The following is a 16,801-nucleotide window of genomic DNA, read 5'->3' on the forward strand; positions in this document are numbered from 1 at the left end:
CAATGTAATGCACCAAAACTAATGAGTTTCTCATAACCTAAATGAGATGGGTTTCACATATTTCTTTGCAGTATAAAGTAGTTTTTGTTTTACATGCTAGTCTTACAAAAGAGATGACAATTGAAAATAATTTTTTTTATATATATATAGAAAGGGTTTTATTTTGTTTCAGGCCAACTTTACAAGAATTGTTCTGAGATTAGATCTTACCTTGAATAGTTTGGTGACCTTGTTCTGTGTTACTGTCAATATCCTGCAAGTGAAGCTCAGGACTGATTTCAACCACAGTTCCTGATAATTGGAGTTTAGCTCTTAGGGCTTTGGGCACTTTTAGTGCGATAGATCCTGTAAAGAGAAAGATAACTTTTGGAAAACATGAGAAGCCGAATTATATTCTTTTCCCTCCATAAAGTGCTTCTTAAAAGAAGTTAATATCCAGTCCACATAAAGCAGTTCCAAATCCAAATAGTTCTGCATATTTCCCGCCAGAAGTGTTCTATCAAAGTTTAAAGAAGGCATTATGCCAGCAATTGCAGATTTTTCCTTCCAGTAAAACTGGTTTCTGAACTCGCTTTAAAATAAACCTTGGAACAATAGAAATATTCCTTTGTAAATGTTTGGTAGATAAAACAAAGCAAATATTAGCAAAATATTGCAAATACTGGAAATATGAAATAACAGAAAATGCTGGGAATATTCTGAGGAGGTTGAGCTTTGTTACCTAACACATTTACTTCTTTCTTTCTCCTTAGATGTTGCCTCACTTGCAATGAATTTCTAGTACTTTGTTTTTAATAATACATTAGATTTCCCATTGCTTCAACAAATATATCCAATAGTTAATCCATGCAATTAACCTAACCCTAAGAGGTCAGGTTCCAGGAATTTCACATCCCATTGCAACTTCTCAAGCTGCGGGACCAGCAGATTCTAGAAACACTGCCTAAGGAAACACACCAATTTTTTCCTCTTGTGGAATTGAGAGTGCACTGGAGCCTGCCTGCCTGATTCCCAAGCATAATTCACAGCCAGAAGGCATGCTGCCAAAAGCAGCATTGGAGAACTGGCACTTGGGCTGGTTCTATCACAAGCTCAAGCTTTGCATGTTGAACATTCACACAGTTTCTTCATTACTACATATCACCACCCAAGTGGTACTAATTTTTATTTACGAATTTAAAAATCTTCTATATCCTTTCTTAACCCCTCAGAACACAACTGATAAGTTTCTCATGAAACTTTAAAACCTAATGGGAATTGAAGTCTAATTCTATTTCTAGACACAGATTAGACCTTCAGCTCTTCAAAAGTAACAGACCCTGTCTCAAACATTCCTTGCTGTTAAAACAACATTCAGTTGCTTTCAGCCCTTACATTGCCAGAGCAGGCTGCGGTGTCTGAGCAAAGGATTACTAAACATATTGCTTAATTTATCATGGCCATGACAAAGTTGTATGAAAATGAAAGATTCCAAGACCACACAATCTTTAATTTTTGTGAGGTGCTGTTTTCACAGTTGGTAGAAAGAGAGCACCAGAGAAATTGTGTGAACAAACAAATGCCCGGATATCTTGCCTCTCTAGACCTCTAAAATGGTGGCTGAAGAAATAATGGATGCATTAGTGATGATCTTATCAATCCAAGCAATTAGAAAATGTAACTCTATTTTTCATGAAATGAGTGAAAATAAGGAACCTTTGATCTTGGACTGCAATTTAGGCCTTTTTTTATTGTCAAGAAAATGTCAGAAGCTTTAATAAGGATGCATCAGGGCACTTAGAAAATCATGATATAATTAGACAGAGTCAACAACATGGCTTTAAGAAAGGAAACCAGCATTAGACAAATGTAATTGAGGTTAGTGAGGATGTAACTGGCTGGATGAATAAGATTGTAGTATATTTGCATTTTCGTAAGACATTTGATAAAAGAACCATATAAAATGTTTTAAACAGCTATTACATAAAATAGGGGCTCATAGCTTGGAAAGTGGATTGCCAAAAGGACAGATATAAAAAGTAGGAATAAATGACTCCGTTTCAGGTTTGCAGGCTGTTGTTAGTGAAATGCCAAGAGGGTCACTATTGGGGCCTTGGATCTTCATAACCTACATTAATGGTTTAGCTCAAAGACACAATGCAATGTGCTGGGCCATTAGAACACAAGAGTCCTCAGAGAGATACAAAGTAATGAGTTTCACTGCATTTGAGCAGGGCTTTGGGGAGACCACCGAAGTCTAGTTTTGCTTTCCATTACTAAGGATATATTTGTAATGGAGGCAGCTCAACACAGATTCACTAGATTGATTACTAGGAAGAAGGGGTAGTCCTGCAAGGAATCTAGCTAACTAAAACTAGAATGTAAATCAAATAATCTTTCAATGTAGTAAAATACCTGTGTCCCATTCATGCGCTTTCCTCCATAAGAGTTACCTCGCTTAATTCCAGTCTGACACTTTTAATGTTCTTCTATTACAAATACCAAATGTAAATACCTTGGGATTCTGATTTAAAAGCAATTAACAGCAAAGAATCTAAACTGTAACCTCTATAGATTTTTTCCTATCCTTTAATTCTTCCATGATTATACATTTGTAAATTTGCCAATAGTAAACTTGTAACTTTCCCTCATTCTGCCTATCCTTTTCAGCTCTAATAAAAAAAAACATTGTTTAGTATTTATATTCTATATCACCAATTAACCAGTCAATTTCAGTGATGAATACTTAAGAATTTTTTTAAAAAGAGAAAATTTAACGAGCATTAATAGTGGTGAATGTTGGCGTTAGTGGATCAAGCAGATTTGACTTTTAGGCTGCAGTCGGCTATTTAGGCACCACCATCCCATGTGTTGCTCAGCAAAAATTAAGGAACTTATCTGCTGTCCTGGTCTCTATGTAATATTTGGAAGGCCATAAATCTTTCTATAGCATATGCAGATCAAGGCATTGATTAAATCAGCAACCAGGAACACAGAAATTCAGACTAACAAACCAGAGACGCAAGTTCAACTCCTGTCCCGGCAGTGGTGTATCTAATTTCAGTTAAGGATAAACTGGAATTTTGAAAAAATCTAGTAATTAGGAATAATGACCATAAAACCACTAGATTGTCAGACTCGTAAAGCACAAAAACAGGCCCTTTGGCCTAGCATGTCCATTGTATCTACCTACACTAATCAATTTACCTGCATTAGGTCAGTAGCCTTCTCTGCCTTGGAAAACAAACTAAGCCTATCCAATCTCTCCTTATAACCATAATGCTCCAATCCAGGCAACATCCCGGTGAATCTCTTCTGCACCCTCTCCGGTGCAATCACATCCTTTCTTTAGCATGGTGATCAGAACGGCACACAATACTGAAGATGTCACCTAACCAATGTTCCATTAAGTTGTAACATGACATCCCAGCTCTTATATTCTATGCCATGGTCAATGAAGGCAAGCATCCTATCTTCTATCCTCTCTCGTGTCTCCATCCATCCTATATGCCTTCTTCACCATCTTATGTACCTGTGCTGCCACTTTCAGGGATCTACAGACTTGTGCTCCAAGGACCCTGTGTTCACCAACAGTTCCTAGGACCCTACAATTTAGTGAGCATGTCCTATCCCAGTTTGCCCTCCCAAATGCATTAGCTCACACCTGTCGGGATCAAATTCCATCTGCCATTGCTCCACTCAGCTTTGCATCTTAACCAAATCATGCTGTATCCTTAGACAACCTTCTTTGCTATCCTTGACACCACCATTTTTGTATCATCTGCAAACTTACTCATCATGCCTCCCTACATTCACATCTGTATCAATAATGTACATTACAAAGATCAAAGATCCCAGCTTTGATCCTGGATCCACAGACTTCCAGTCAGAAAAATGCAACTCTCCATCACCACTCACTATCTCCTATTAAAAAGCCAATTTTAGATCCAATTTGTCATCCTGCCCTGGATCCCATGGGTTCTAACCTTTTGGACCAGCCTACTTATACAGGTCCTAACCAAAGGCCTTACTAAAGATCATGTAGATAACATCCACCACAGTCCCCTCATCAATATGGTTAGTTACCTCCTCAAAGCATTCAATCAAATTTGTGAGACAGAGTTTCCCAAGAATAAAGCCACGCCGACATGGCAATCCCTGCCTTTCCATGTGAAGATAAATCCTACCCTTTAAATTGTTTAACAGTGGTTTCCCTACCACTTATGCAAGATTCACTGGACTGTTGTTATCTGGCTTATACTTGCTGCCCTTCTTGAATAAAGGAACAATATTTGCTATACTCCCATCAAATGATACTTTAACCATTGCTAATGAAGTTGCAAAAATTTCCATCAGGGCCCCAGCAACCTGCTCTCTTGTCTCCTACAGCAGTTTGGGATACATTTCATCAGGCTGTAGTAATTTAACCACCTCTATGCATCCTAAGAAATCTAACACCTCCTCCTTTTATGCATCCCAAGATATCTAGCACCTCCTTCTTGTCATATAATCCCATTTTGTTTACTAATAACCTTCAGGGGAGTTACAGTCATACAACATGGAAACAGGCTATTTGGTCCACCATGTCCACGTCAAACAGCAGGGACCCACCCATATTAATCCTATCTTCCAGCACTTGGTTCAAAGCCTTCTATGCATAGGCAATTCAAGTGCTCATCCAGACACTTCTTAAATGCCATTAGTGACTTTGCTTCCACCACTCTCTTAGGCTGTGTATTCCAGGTACTCACCTCTGGGAGAAAATGGTCCCCCTCAGATTCCATCTATACCTCTTGCCCCTTACCCGAAATTTATGTCCTCTAATTTTATCTACCTCTGACAGGGGCAATCATTTCCTGCCATCAACCCTATCTATACCCCTCAATATTATATACCTCAGTCACGTCCCCTCTTAACCTCCTCTGCTCCAAGGACTTCAGACCAAGCCTGTCCATTCTCTCCTCATTGTTGAAATGCTACATCTGTCACAAACCAGCAGCAAAAGAAACACACTGAGCATGATTCAGTGTTAAAAACTATTTTATTAATCACTACTTATGATAATATGTAAAATAAAAGTAAAAATGTTAGTATGTTAGAATTCAAAAATGTTAAACCTCGAACGTTAACCCCAAAACTAAACTCTTCGTGTGTGTGTGTGTGACAAAGTCCAAAACTCCCAGTTCCTGAATGGTTCTTAAAGTTCAGTTCCGCAAGCCATAAGGTGAAACATGAGCAAGGGCTTCTTCAACAACCACCGTTGTCTGAAGATAAGATGTAGATGTAGAAAAACATAGAGAGAGTACATACGAAATCCAAATGTTCCACGATGGAACCCAAACGACACTTCAGTGTTTACTCGGTAGTGACTTCCTCACCCCGAAAAGCATCCGAACCGTGGTCGTCCACACACAAATACCTGTTTCCTTCTACAGGTCAGCAACAAAGTGAACTCCACTGGATTACTTCCAACTTCCATACATGGATTTCAGTGGCAAACACAGTTATTGTTTCTCATCCATCGATAGAGAAAACAAGCAGGCTGGTGTCTCTCTCCCTTCTCTCTCTCTCTCCTTCTTCTTGACTTCTCCAACAACGTCATTACGTCCTTTATCTTCTATTGACGTAAGCACGCCCCACACACACATACACACACACTCTCTATCTTAAAGGGACTTTCACTGAGTCCGTAACACATCCCAGACAGCATCCTGGTTAATCTCATCTGCACTCTCTCCAGAACCATCACATCTTTTCTATGATGTGATGACCAGAACTGCACTCAGTATTTCAGCTGAGGTCGGACCAAAGTTTTATGAAGTTGGAGCACAACCTTACCGCTCTTGAATTCATGCCCCAAATGAAAGCCAGCATCCCATATGCCTTACTAACAACATTATCTACCTACACTGCCACTTTCAAGGATCTTTGAATGTGTACACCAAGGTCCTTCCGTTCCTCAATCCTCCCTAGGATCCTACCATTCATGGTGTATATCTGAGCCTCATTGCTTCCCACATCCACATCATTCATGAATATTGAAAACAGCAAGGGCCCCAGCACCAATCCCTGTGGAACACCACTAGTCACAGGCATCCAATCACAAAAACAACCCTCTATCAATCACCTCATCTCCCATTGCCAAGCCAATTTTAGATTCAATTTACCAACTTGCCCTGGATCCCATGGGCCCTAACCTTTTGGACCATTCTTTCATGCGGGGCCTTGTCAAAAGCCTTACTGAAGTCCATGTATACCACATCTACTGCACTCCCTTCATCAATACATTTTGTTACCTCTTTAAAAAATTAATTCAGATTGGTCAGACAGCATCTGCTCTTGACAAAGCTTTGATTAGCCTTGCCTTTCCAAGTGATCATTACTCCTGTCCCTCAAAATTTGTACCAATAACTTCCCTACTGATGTTAGGCTCAAGGTCTGTAATTACCAGATTTTTTCCTGCTGCCCTTCTTGAAAAGGGGATCACACTGCTGTCCTCCAGTTATCTGGAACCTCACTTGTGGCCAGATTAAAAATCTCAGAGCTGGGGCAATCTCTTCCCTTGCCTCCCATAGCAGCCTGGGACCTCATCTAGCCCTGGGAATGTATCCACCTTTAAGCCCACTAAGGCATTATTTGTGGAGACTTGCACTAGAATTTCGCCTTCCACTTTGCTGAATTCTCCAACTACAAAGTCTGTTTCCTTTGTGAATATTGATGAAAAGGTATTCATTTAGAACGTCACCTATATGTTCTGGCTCCACAAGCAGATTGCCTTAATGGGCTCTACTATTTCCCCAATTATTCTTTTGCTTTTATAAAACACCTGCAGATTTACTTTAATCCCATCTGCTAATGATATTTCCTGAACCTCTTTGCATTCCTAATTTCCTTTTTAAGCACCTTCCTACACTTTTTAAACTCTTGACGGTCCTCCCTGTCTTCAACCCTCTATGCCTGCCATATGCTTCCTTTTTACTCTTTATCCAATCCTCAATATCCCTCAACATCCAGGGGTTCCTGTATTTATTACCTTTGGCTTACAGGAACATGTTGGTCCTGAACTCTCACCATTTCTCATTTGAATGCTTCCCTTGTGCAGGTGCACACTTACCTGCAAGTAGATGCTGCTAGCCTCTGTTTGCCAGCTCCCGTCTTAATTTAATGAAATTTGCATTCCCCTAATTTAATACCTTTATTCTTGGCCCACCCCTGTCTTTTTCCATAACTACCTAGAAATATACGGAGTTATGGTCGCTATCTCCAAAATGCTCCCCCACTGACACTCCCTCCACTTGACTGGCTACATTCCCCAAAATAATGTGCAGTAATGCTCCTTCCCAATTTGGTCTGGCTTATTTGTGATTCCAAACCCAGAGCAACGTAATTGACCCTGAAAAGGCCTACCAAACCATTCATGTCCTTAACTGCTACAATAATGCACTGCAGCAATCCTAGAAGACAGTTTGCTATCATCTTCTCAAGGGCAATAAGATATGGCAATAAATGCAGCCTTGCCAATTACACCTGTGTACCAATAAAATGAATAAATTTAAAAATAAATTCAGAAATTCTGCTTCAGTGCTTCATCTTTTCCATTCATTCATCAAGCTTGAAGGAGTGGAGGAGTAGTGTAGAACAGATGCTACTCCATTTAAGATGAGCGTGCTTCTGGCTTTTCACTTGGGGGAATTCTTCTCGTTAAGAATTTTAGGACACAAGCAAAAATGCCATGACCCCCATCTCCTGTCTTGTGAGATCAAATTGCTCACTTGCCAATGAGCAATTCCTGCAGGGAATTTATGACCAATGGAAAATTCCATGAGTCTTTGTATTTCGTGCCAGATTCTCGACTTCTAATCACCATTCTAGGGAGAAAGTCTAAGAACTAATTTGACTTTGAGGAAATCAGGTTCAACTTCTATAATTGACGGAAAAAACCCTTAAAAAACACCTTTTTATATTACAGTAATTACTAAGTGGCACACTCCATTAACTAAATGGGAGTTGCCAGGGCAATGGAGGGACATCACTGAGGGAGCAACTAGACCTATATTGGGTTAACTGGCATACTTGCTTAAAAGGCACTTGTAAGGTCTGGCGCTTGCTAGGTAAACAAGCTTTCACTGTGTTCTTTATAGTAGAGTAAATTGCCCAGATGGGCAATTTTAAATATGTATGACTAGCCAACATTTATTGCCCATCAGGACAAAATCCATTGCTCCCAAACACTTGCACTACTCTGTCCATCTTTGCTCCCTATTATAGAGTGCCCAAAATTGCTTAGACGTAAACATCAAAATAGCCACCAAATTAAGCAAATTCAGCCATCTTTCTGGATGGTTCAAATAAAATCCACAGAATACTCATTAGGAATTTTAGCACACAAGCACAAACACCACAGCCCCTTCTGCTGAGTGAGATCAGATCACCTGCCAATAAACACTTCTGGCAGTCAGTTTATGACCAAAGGAAAATTCCATAGGTTTTTATATTGTGTTCCAAATTCTAGATAGGCTATCAAATTAAAGGTGCACTTTTGACATCTTTGCAGCATCTCACCTTCTTGTGTAAGGAGATTCACAATTCCCAGCTGGCTGATGTAAACATCCAAGTCGCCTTGTTGTGTTGTAGCCTTTAGATTGCCATCAGAGGAATCTACAGGTAAACAATTGATACTTCAGTTGTTGCCATTTCATTTTATTTGTTAGCTCCTTGGACGAATAACATGCTGAAAATCAGGGCTTTATGAGGTTATTCTAATATTCAGGCTCCCCCAGCATAAGTGGAATGCCAGCTGGAGTTTTTGAATGCATTTGGAGTGCATTGTCCCAGGAGAGGGGAAGTGCAAAAAAAAAGGTGGAAAACAGCAAGATGACACATCAAATCCTGCAAAAAGCATCACTTTAAGCCAGCTGAGGGCTTTGAAAAAAAAGTATAGCTTGCAGATGTTTCATACTAAACAAAGGAAGACACTTAGGGGACAAATATGGGGAAAAAAAATCAGTTACTTCTGCTATAATTTTCTGTGGGACTACAGCTCCCTGAAATTATTTTTGAAACTATTTGCCATTTTGAGTCTCAACTTTGCATGCCTAAACACACATTCACAGCAGGAAGAATCAGCCCTTCCCAATGGCATTATTTTAAAAAGGGGGCAAAAATTACTTATGGCAATTATTGCTTTCTTCTAGCTACTGATATTAATCTATAAGCATTTTACTGCATTCCATAGTTGGTTCAAACTCTAAAATTCCACAGGGACTGACATCACAGATGCTGCTACATTTTCAATGACTTCAAGGGATCTATATAAACCGGTTGCTCCTAGGCATGGAGGCATTAGTAAAAAAACAATTTTAGAAGGAGGATGAGCAGAGGACACACAAAGTAGAACAAGGAAGGAGAAGAAAAAGAGGATAAGACGCCAAGCTCATCTTTGGAAGCCATTTCAGTTCAGGATGTTCAAGAAGCAATTTTCCTGTTTGAATCTCACCTGAGATCATTGCTTAAGATACTTGTGCTTCAATAAAATCTGCCACTTGCTGCATCACAACTCAAAGGAATTTCACTCCACTGATGTGCAAACATAGGCAGAGAACTATATTTCAATGCCTAATATCCTAGCAGCAGGCATGCTGCCTTCATGCTGTTGCAATATGGTGTGCTATTTACATTTATGCCATCAATGCCTCACGACTCAGGCATACATCTGCTGTGCAAGTACAAAAGCTATGCTGGCACACAACACACTGGTGTGCTGAAACAATATTTCTGCTGCACAAACTGCTCTGATATTCTCTGCAATATTCAGCAGAGTACATGTCAAGCTTCACAATTTGTGTAACACACACTTTGCCATAAGGGACAGCCATTGCTGCCAACCATACAGCAATCAGATAAGGAACACGAGGAAGGGAGGAGGCAGCCCTGCCCTTTTCTGCACAGCGTGACCAAGAAGAACTGTTTCAACTACAAAACTAAAACTGCAATCCCTAGTCTCTTGTAGAGAGTTTTACTTTTACGGCACTTGGTATGTTGAACAAATGTCCAGTCCTATTAAACACGGCAGACCTAGTTTCTGTAATTGAACTGGCAGCGTGAGTTATAATGTTGTTTTAAAGACACAAAAGTGGTCACAGGCTTGTTTCCAAAGCAAGTAATTTCTGCAGAAATGCTGGAAAGTATAAATAGGTCTGTGAGCACAAATGGTCAGTAGAATAAATGTGGCTATTAATTACAGATCTGTTGAGTACAAATGAGATATTTGATATTGATTGCTTGGTTGGTTGAATCAAAAGGGATATTTTGTTATGATTAGATACTGATCAGGAAGTAATAGCTAACTGTAAATTAGACGAGAAAATGCTCATCTCTGATGTGTAGCCTGGACAATACAGGTCATACTAAAGGTATAAAAATCACAAATCATTCAGTGATTTGTCATCCTTGAACTCCCACAACATGGTATTCATCTGTTCAATTTCCCTTCTCTGTAATGGGCCACTGTGTCCTCTTGACCAAATTAAACATCGTAAATGAAATGTATAAAGTCATGCCGTTCTGCATTAAAAAATAACCTAATCACCCCTGGGCATTCCTTTTATACCCATCTTTCATGTCCCTTTGCCTGCCCTAGTCTTCCTCTGCAGATACCCCACTGGCTGCAGCATGGATGGTGGAAGACTGTTGAATTTCAGAAGAGGAACCTAAAAGGTTTTCTTGGATGATCGAGCATCTTTCAACCAACAAGGCCTAGCTTTGGACTGCACCTTTTCGGTATGAGTGCTGCAAACTGACCTGGCCAAGAGACAGGTCACATCAAGTGCACTATCAGAGTGATGTCATTGCACAACAGAGCAGTACAGTTATGCTTCTGAGAAAAAGCAGGCGGCCTGTGCTTTATGGGCCCATTATTGGTTTCCTGGAGTGCCATCTCACAAATCCTAGAAATCTACCAGAAACAGATCACAAGGCTCCTGTGATAGTTTTCAAATTCATTTGAACGCATTAATCCAGAAATACATGGAATCAGCACAAGCTTGCAGGCATCAGTCTGAATTTTTAGAGTCGCTGCAAGAGTGGGACTTCCGATAGTGAATGAATTGTAATGTGTTTGGATGATGTACCTGCCAGAATGGAATATTTTGGTCAAAGCTGCAAGATTTGCATGAGGCTAGTAGTAGTGATAAATATGTAAAGGTGTAATGAGGCACTTCAATATTAGATAGGAATATCAAGTGGTGGATTTGATGGTAGGTGAATGATGCAGGACTCTTCTATGCACACAGTCATCTGAGTACTCTATAGTGGAATCCAAATGCCACCTCTGTCTCAATTACACTTCACAATCATCTCCAGTAACATGACTGCTATGTTACTGTATGTCTGAGGCACTTTCTATTTTTCCTTCATTCTGACTAGGTTTTTATTCTGGAATTCCTTATCCAACGCAACTACAGAGACATTAATCACCACATGGCTTTTGAAGCAACCTCAAGCTAATTAAGGCCTGGTAATGCACATAATGTGAAGAACATTCTTCTAATCATAAATAAAAATTGCTAGTGTGGTTTCAAACAAACGCACCAGGCTTCATCCAAACATGTTGATGTCTATTTTATAACCCTTCAGAAAACAATTTGCTCATACCCACTGTACGCACCACCATTAAACTGTTGACAGCATTGTTGAAACTTAATTTGTAGTCACATGCTGATGGATGTAGTATAATCAAAGAAAATCAATCAGGAGTACTGAAAGTGAATGTAAATATATTTTACCTTATAATTACAACAAGAGGACAGTGGCCTACAAATTCCAGCACACTATGAAACATTGTTCTACACAAAATGACGCTAGTGCATTTTCAAAAATATTTTCCAAGGTCCTCTATGTGTACAACATGCCAATGCATGGAAGGAGTCAGGCACAGATACCTAATGCAAAGAGCACAGGTATTAACACTAAAGTTCACCTTATAACCTGAGGGTTGGGGCTTGCTTCACCATGAGTTAAAGGGGGCATCCATCATCTTTCAGACTGAAAACTACTCTGAAGGAGTAGTGTTCATTTCCATCCTTTCACCCACTGCCCCGACCCCTCAGTGCCAGTGGCCTTAGACCACAGATCCTCTCTCAATCCAAATTCCACCCAGACACCTGACTGGCTCTCTAGTCAGTTCGTGACCCTGAACTTCCCTTGTTAAGGGCATTAATGTCCAGTTAATAACTGCTAAAAGCGTGCAGGGTAGATTGACTGTTGGCAACATCAGAGTCAACAGGCCAATGACCTCAAACCTCAACCAGCTAACACACGTTCAACAACATGAAGGAACCTACGTGCCACCTACCAACCCATATCAGTGCTACTTAAAGCATTAATATTTTAAGGCTAGATGCCGATTGATTTTTACTGTTAGTATAATTGTACACATGTTGGTGCTTTCTCAACTTTTGGAATTTACCAGTGTCTGCTACAAGTCATGTGACAGATGCTGAAGCATTTGGTGCCAGCTCCATGAACTGCCTCCTTCCTGAAGGCAAGATCATGCAGCCACATCTACTAGCACCACTCCAAATTGGCTGTTGCTGCCTGTTTCAATGAATCTCATCCAATTTGCTTGGGGGATGTGGGTGTCAAGGCTGATCAGCTGGAGTGTTGCAAGCTGTAAGGTGCGAGAACTGCAGCTGTGCCAAGTATGTGAGGATAAGGCAAACCAATGAAAACTAGATACGAATCGTGTTTGATAGAAATGTCTAGTTGGCAAGTTAGGGGAAAATAATGCTTTGGCCAGTATGCAAAGCTCCTGGAATATGGCTTTTGAAGATGTATACACTGATCATCACCATGCACACTTACAGAGTACACCTTGCTTTTTGGTCTTTTTTTGATAAGAACCAAGGAGCACTGAAGTTGTTAACTGAAGACTTTGCCATTCATCTTTGGATGTACCATTTGCTCAGTGTTTCACAGAACTCATCACTGGAGTAAATATTTTCCATCGTGTAGCCATTATTAAAAACTATGGTAAATTAAATAAACTGGAATGAGTATAAGCAAATGAGGGAAGGAGTTCCTTACCTACTGTAACAGCACCTGCTTCCGTCTGAATAGTAACACTACCTGCATAGAATACAAAAATAATTTAGAATAATCTTTTAACAAGAAAATCATAAACTTATTCAAAACTCTATTGGCAAAGCAGATAATTTATGATAACTTAGAATTATTCTCTGAAAAGTACAAAATGTAGGAACTGCTTCATAGACAATAGGTTCTCCTTCCAGGTACCTCATAACCACCAATCATTCTGTATCAGTAGTTAGCGGTAATATTACAAGAGAGCTTGCAAATTCAAACCTTACAATTTCCTGTTTAAATCTCAGAGGCATTAACTTTTTTTTCTGAAAAAAATATTTAATTGATTACAAAGACCACAAATAGCATTACAGTTTATCATATTAAATTCCATCTAGGGAACGCGGGATGCATAAAGATGAAAGTTTAGTTCAGGAATTATTAACAAGCAGTCAGTTTGAGAAAGATACAAATATAGAAAAGTCAAATTTGTTTCAAGTCTGCAAATTAGAACATTTGCCATTTGTCTTTAATTCCTTAAATTAACATCCATGTCTTTTATATACAAAACAACTGACCACATGCAAATATTCCATATCAATTCATATCAGCAGAGTTCCCCAGGATTCTATTAGACTTAAATCAAGGATTCTTTAAGTGTAGCATCTGATAAAACAGAAAATGCTGCAGGTTAGGCAGCATCTGTGGAAAGAGAAGCAGAGTTAACATTTCAAGTCAAAGGCCCTTTGTCAGAATTTTCATTCATTTCGTGGAGGGACATGGTTGTTTCATATGAGTCAGAAGTACAGACAAAGAAAAAGAATCCCGATTTTCAAATTTTATGCATCTCAGTGCAACTCTTCGCTCAAAATTTGTATGGTTCTGTGTTTAGGAAAATCCATAGAATGAATACAGCAATGTAAGGGAATACTGTAAAATGTTCTGCTCAAAAATGCCCTCAACTTCAAGTATGAATTGGAATGAACTGTCTCTGCAAGAGTACTCAGCCACAATGTGACTCATTTTGGTCAGGCTCAGTATTAAATTAATGGGATCACTGCACTTGGAGTGAAAAAGTACAGCACACTTTCTCCAGCCTAAATTTCCAATTACAAAAAAAAACTTTCTGGAATGATCATCTTGAGAAAGTCAGTTTTTCCCTAAATGGATGGATAAGTTGCAAAAAGCAAAAAAAAGGCAAATGCTGGAATTACTAAACAGGTAACATTTTAGATTGATGATTAATGACCTGCTGATTTCCTAACATTTTCTGCTTTAATTTTAAGTAAGTAACAATAAACTTAGAGCATTTTATCTTGCATTGTTTTTTTTTGAAAATATTGGCTTACCGGTTATGCAAGAAAGGCCAATACTAATTTCAGGATGACATCATTCAGCTTAGATATCAGTGAATAAATGAGATCTGTAGTCAAGCTACTATGAAAATCCTTTTGTGTACAAGAAAATAGGTCTAATGTTTCAAGCAATTTCTCTACAGATGCTGTCTAACATTATGAGATTTTCCTCACTTTTATTTTTAATTAAAGATCACTAGGGCTGGGGCCTTGACCAAGATCTTTGTGTTCTCTCTAGCCACAGGCATGGTTTCAGAGGACTGGCGAGTAGCCAATGTCGCTCTGTCATTTAAGAAGGGAAATAGGGGTAATCCTGTTAACTATAGACAGGCGAGTCTTATGTCAGTGGTAGGGAACCTATTGAAGAGGATTCTGAGGGATAGAATTTATGAACGTTTGGAGAACCATGGCTTAATTAGGGCTAATCAGCATGGCTTTGTGCAGGGCAAGTCACATCTTACTAACATGACTGAGCTTTTTGGGGTGACGAAGATGATTGATGATGGTAGAGCTATGAATGTTGTCTACGTGGATTTTTAGTAAGGCGTTTGACAAGGTCCCACATGGTAGGCTCATTCAGAAGATTGAGATGCATGGGATCTATGGTAACTTGGCCATTTGGATTTGAAATTGACCACTACCCTTTGTCTTCTACGAACAAACCAATGGGACTTATTCTGCTTGGAGATCTGTGACTAGAGGTGTTCCACAGGGATCCGTACTGGGACCTTTGCTGTTTGTGATATATACAAAAGACTTGGATGAAAATATGGATGGGTCAGTTAATAAGTTCGCAAATGACTCAAAGACTGGTGGCAGTGTGGATAGAATAGAAGATTGCCAAAGGATATAGCAGAATATAGATCAGTTGCAGATCTGGGCAGAACAATGACAGATGGAGTTTAATCTGGCCAAGTGTGAAGTGTTGCACTTTGAGAAGTCAAATGTAAAGGGAAATTACACAGTTAATGGTAGGACCCTTTAACAGTGTTATGTACAGAGGGATCTTGGGGTCCAAGTCCATAGCTCCCTACAGAAGTTTATAAGATTATGAGAGGCATAAATAGAGTAGACAGCCGATATCTTTTTCCCAGGTTCAAAATGTCTAATACTAGAGGGCATGCATTTAAGGCGAGAGGGGGTAGGTTCAAAGGAAATGTGCAGGGCATTTTTACACGGAGAGTGGTGGGTGCCTGGAATGTGCTGCCAAGGGTGGTAGTGGGGGAAAATATGATAGAAGCAGTTAAGAGTCTCTTAATATACAGAGAATACAGGAATGTGGACTTGCGTAGGCATAAGGGACTAGTAATAGTTAGGCATTCAATTACTAGTTTAATTAGTTTGGCACAATAACATGGGCTGAAGGGCCTGTTCCTGTGCTGTACTGTTCTGTGGTCTAGGTTCTATTAACTAGTGGTGTGCCGCAGGGGTCGGTGTTGGGGCCTCTCCTTTTTACCTTGTACATCAATGATTTGGATGATGGAATAAATGGTTGTGTGGCTAAGTTTGCGGATGACACCAAGATAAGTGGAGGAGTAGGGAGCATAGAGGAAATAGAAAGAATGCAGAGGGACCTAGACAGTTTAGGAGAATGGGCAAGAAAATGGCAGATGAGATTCAATGTTGAGAAATGTGCAGTTGTACACTTTGGAAGTAGAAATAAGCGGGTAGATTATTATCTAGAAGGAGAGAAGATTGATAGTGCGGTAGTACAAAGGGACTTGGGGGTACTTATACAAGATACCTTAAAAGTTAACCACCAGGTTGGATCGGTGGTTAAGAAAGCGAATGCTATGTTGGCATTCATCTCGAGAGGTATAGTGTATAAAAGTAAGGAAGTGTTGATGAGGCTCTACGGGGCGCTAGTGAGGCCTCATTTGGAATACTGTGCGCAGTTTTGGGCCCCGCATCTTAGGAAGGATGTGCTGACGTTGGAGAGGGTTCAGAGGAGATTTACGAGAATGATTCCAGGAATGAAAGGGCTTAAGTACGATGAGCGTTTGTCGGCTCTTGGACTGTACTCGCTGGAGTACAGAAGGATGAGAGGGGACCTCGTAGCGACATTTAAAATGTTGACAGGTAAGGATAGAGTAGATGTGGCTAGGCTGTTTCCCTTGGTGGGCGTGTCCAGGACCAGAGGGCACAATCTTAGAATTAGAGGGTACAGTTTCAAGACAGAGATGAGGAGAAGTTTCTTTACCCAGAGGGTGGTGAAATTGTGGAACTCCTTGCCACGCACAGCAGTGGAGGCCAGATCAGTGGGGGTGTTCAAGGAGGAGATAGACAGATATCTAAATAGTCAGGGTATCAAGGGATATGGGGATAAGGCTGGCAAATGGGATTAGAATAGTTTTTTTTTCTCTCTCTTTTTTTCCCACCCCATTTCT

General features: G+C 39.8%; 1 protein-coding gene across 1 annotated transcript in view; it reads right to left on the bottom strand.

Annotated features, from left to right (window-relative positions):
• The window catches only part of fam185a (family with sequence similarity 185 member A), a 35,580-nt gene that overhangs the window by 3,236 nt on the left and 15,543 nt on the right, over window positions 1–16,801 (bottom strand). Inside the window, exons 5-7 of the mRNA XM_052034051.1 lie at window positions 13,063–13,104; window positions 8,542–8,637; window positions 211–345 (exon numbers count right to left, since the gene is read on the bottom strand). Of these exons, the coding sequence (XP_051890011.1) occupies window positions 211–345; window positions 8,542–8,637; window positions 13,063–13,104 (273 nt within the window). The remainder of the gene's footprint in view (window positions 1–210; window positions 346–8,541; window positions 8,638–13,062; window positions 13,105–16,801) is intronic.

Source organism: Pristis pectinata, chromosome 19, assembly GCF_009764475.1.
Source record: "Pristis pectinata isolate sPriPec2 chromosome 19, sPriPec2.1.pri, whole genome shotgun sequence".
Classification (NCBI taxonomy): domain Eukaryota; kingdom Metazoa; phylum Chordata; class Chondrichthyes; order Rhinopristiformes; family Pristidae; genus Pristis; species Pristis pectinata.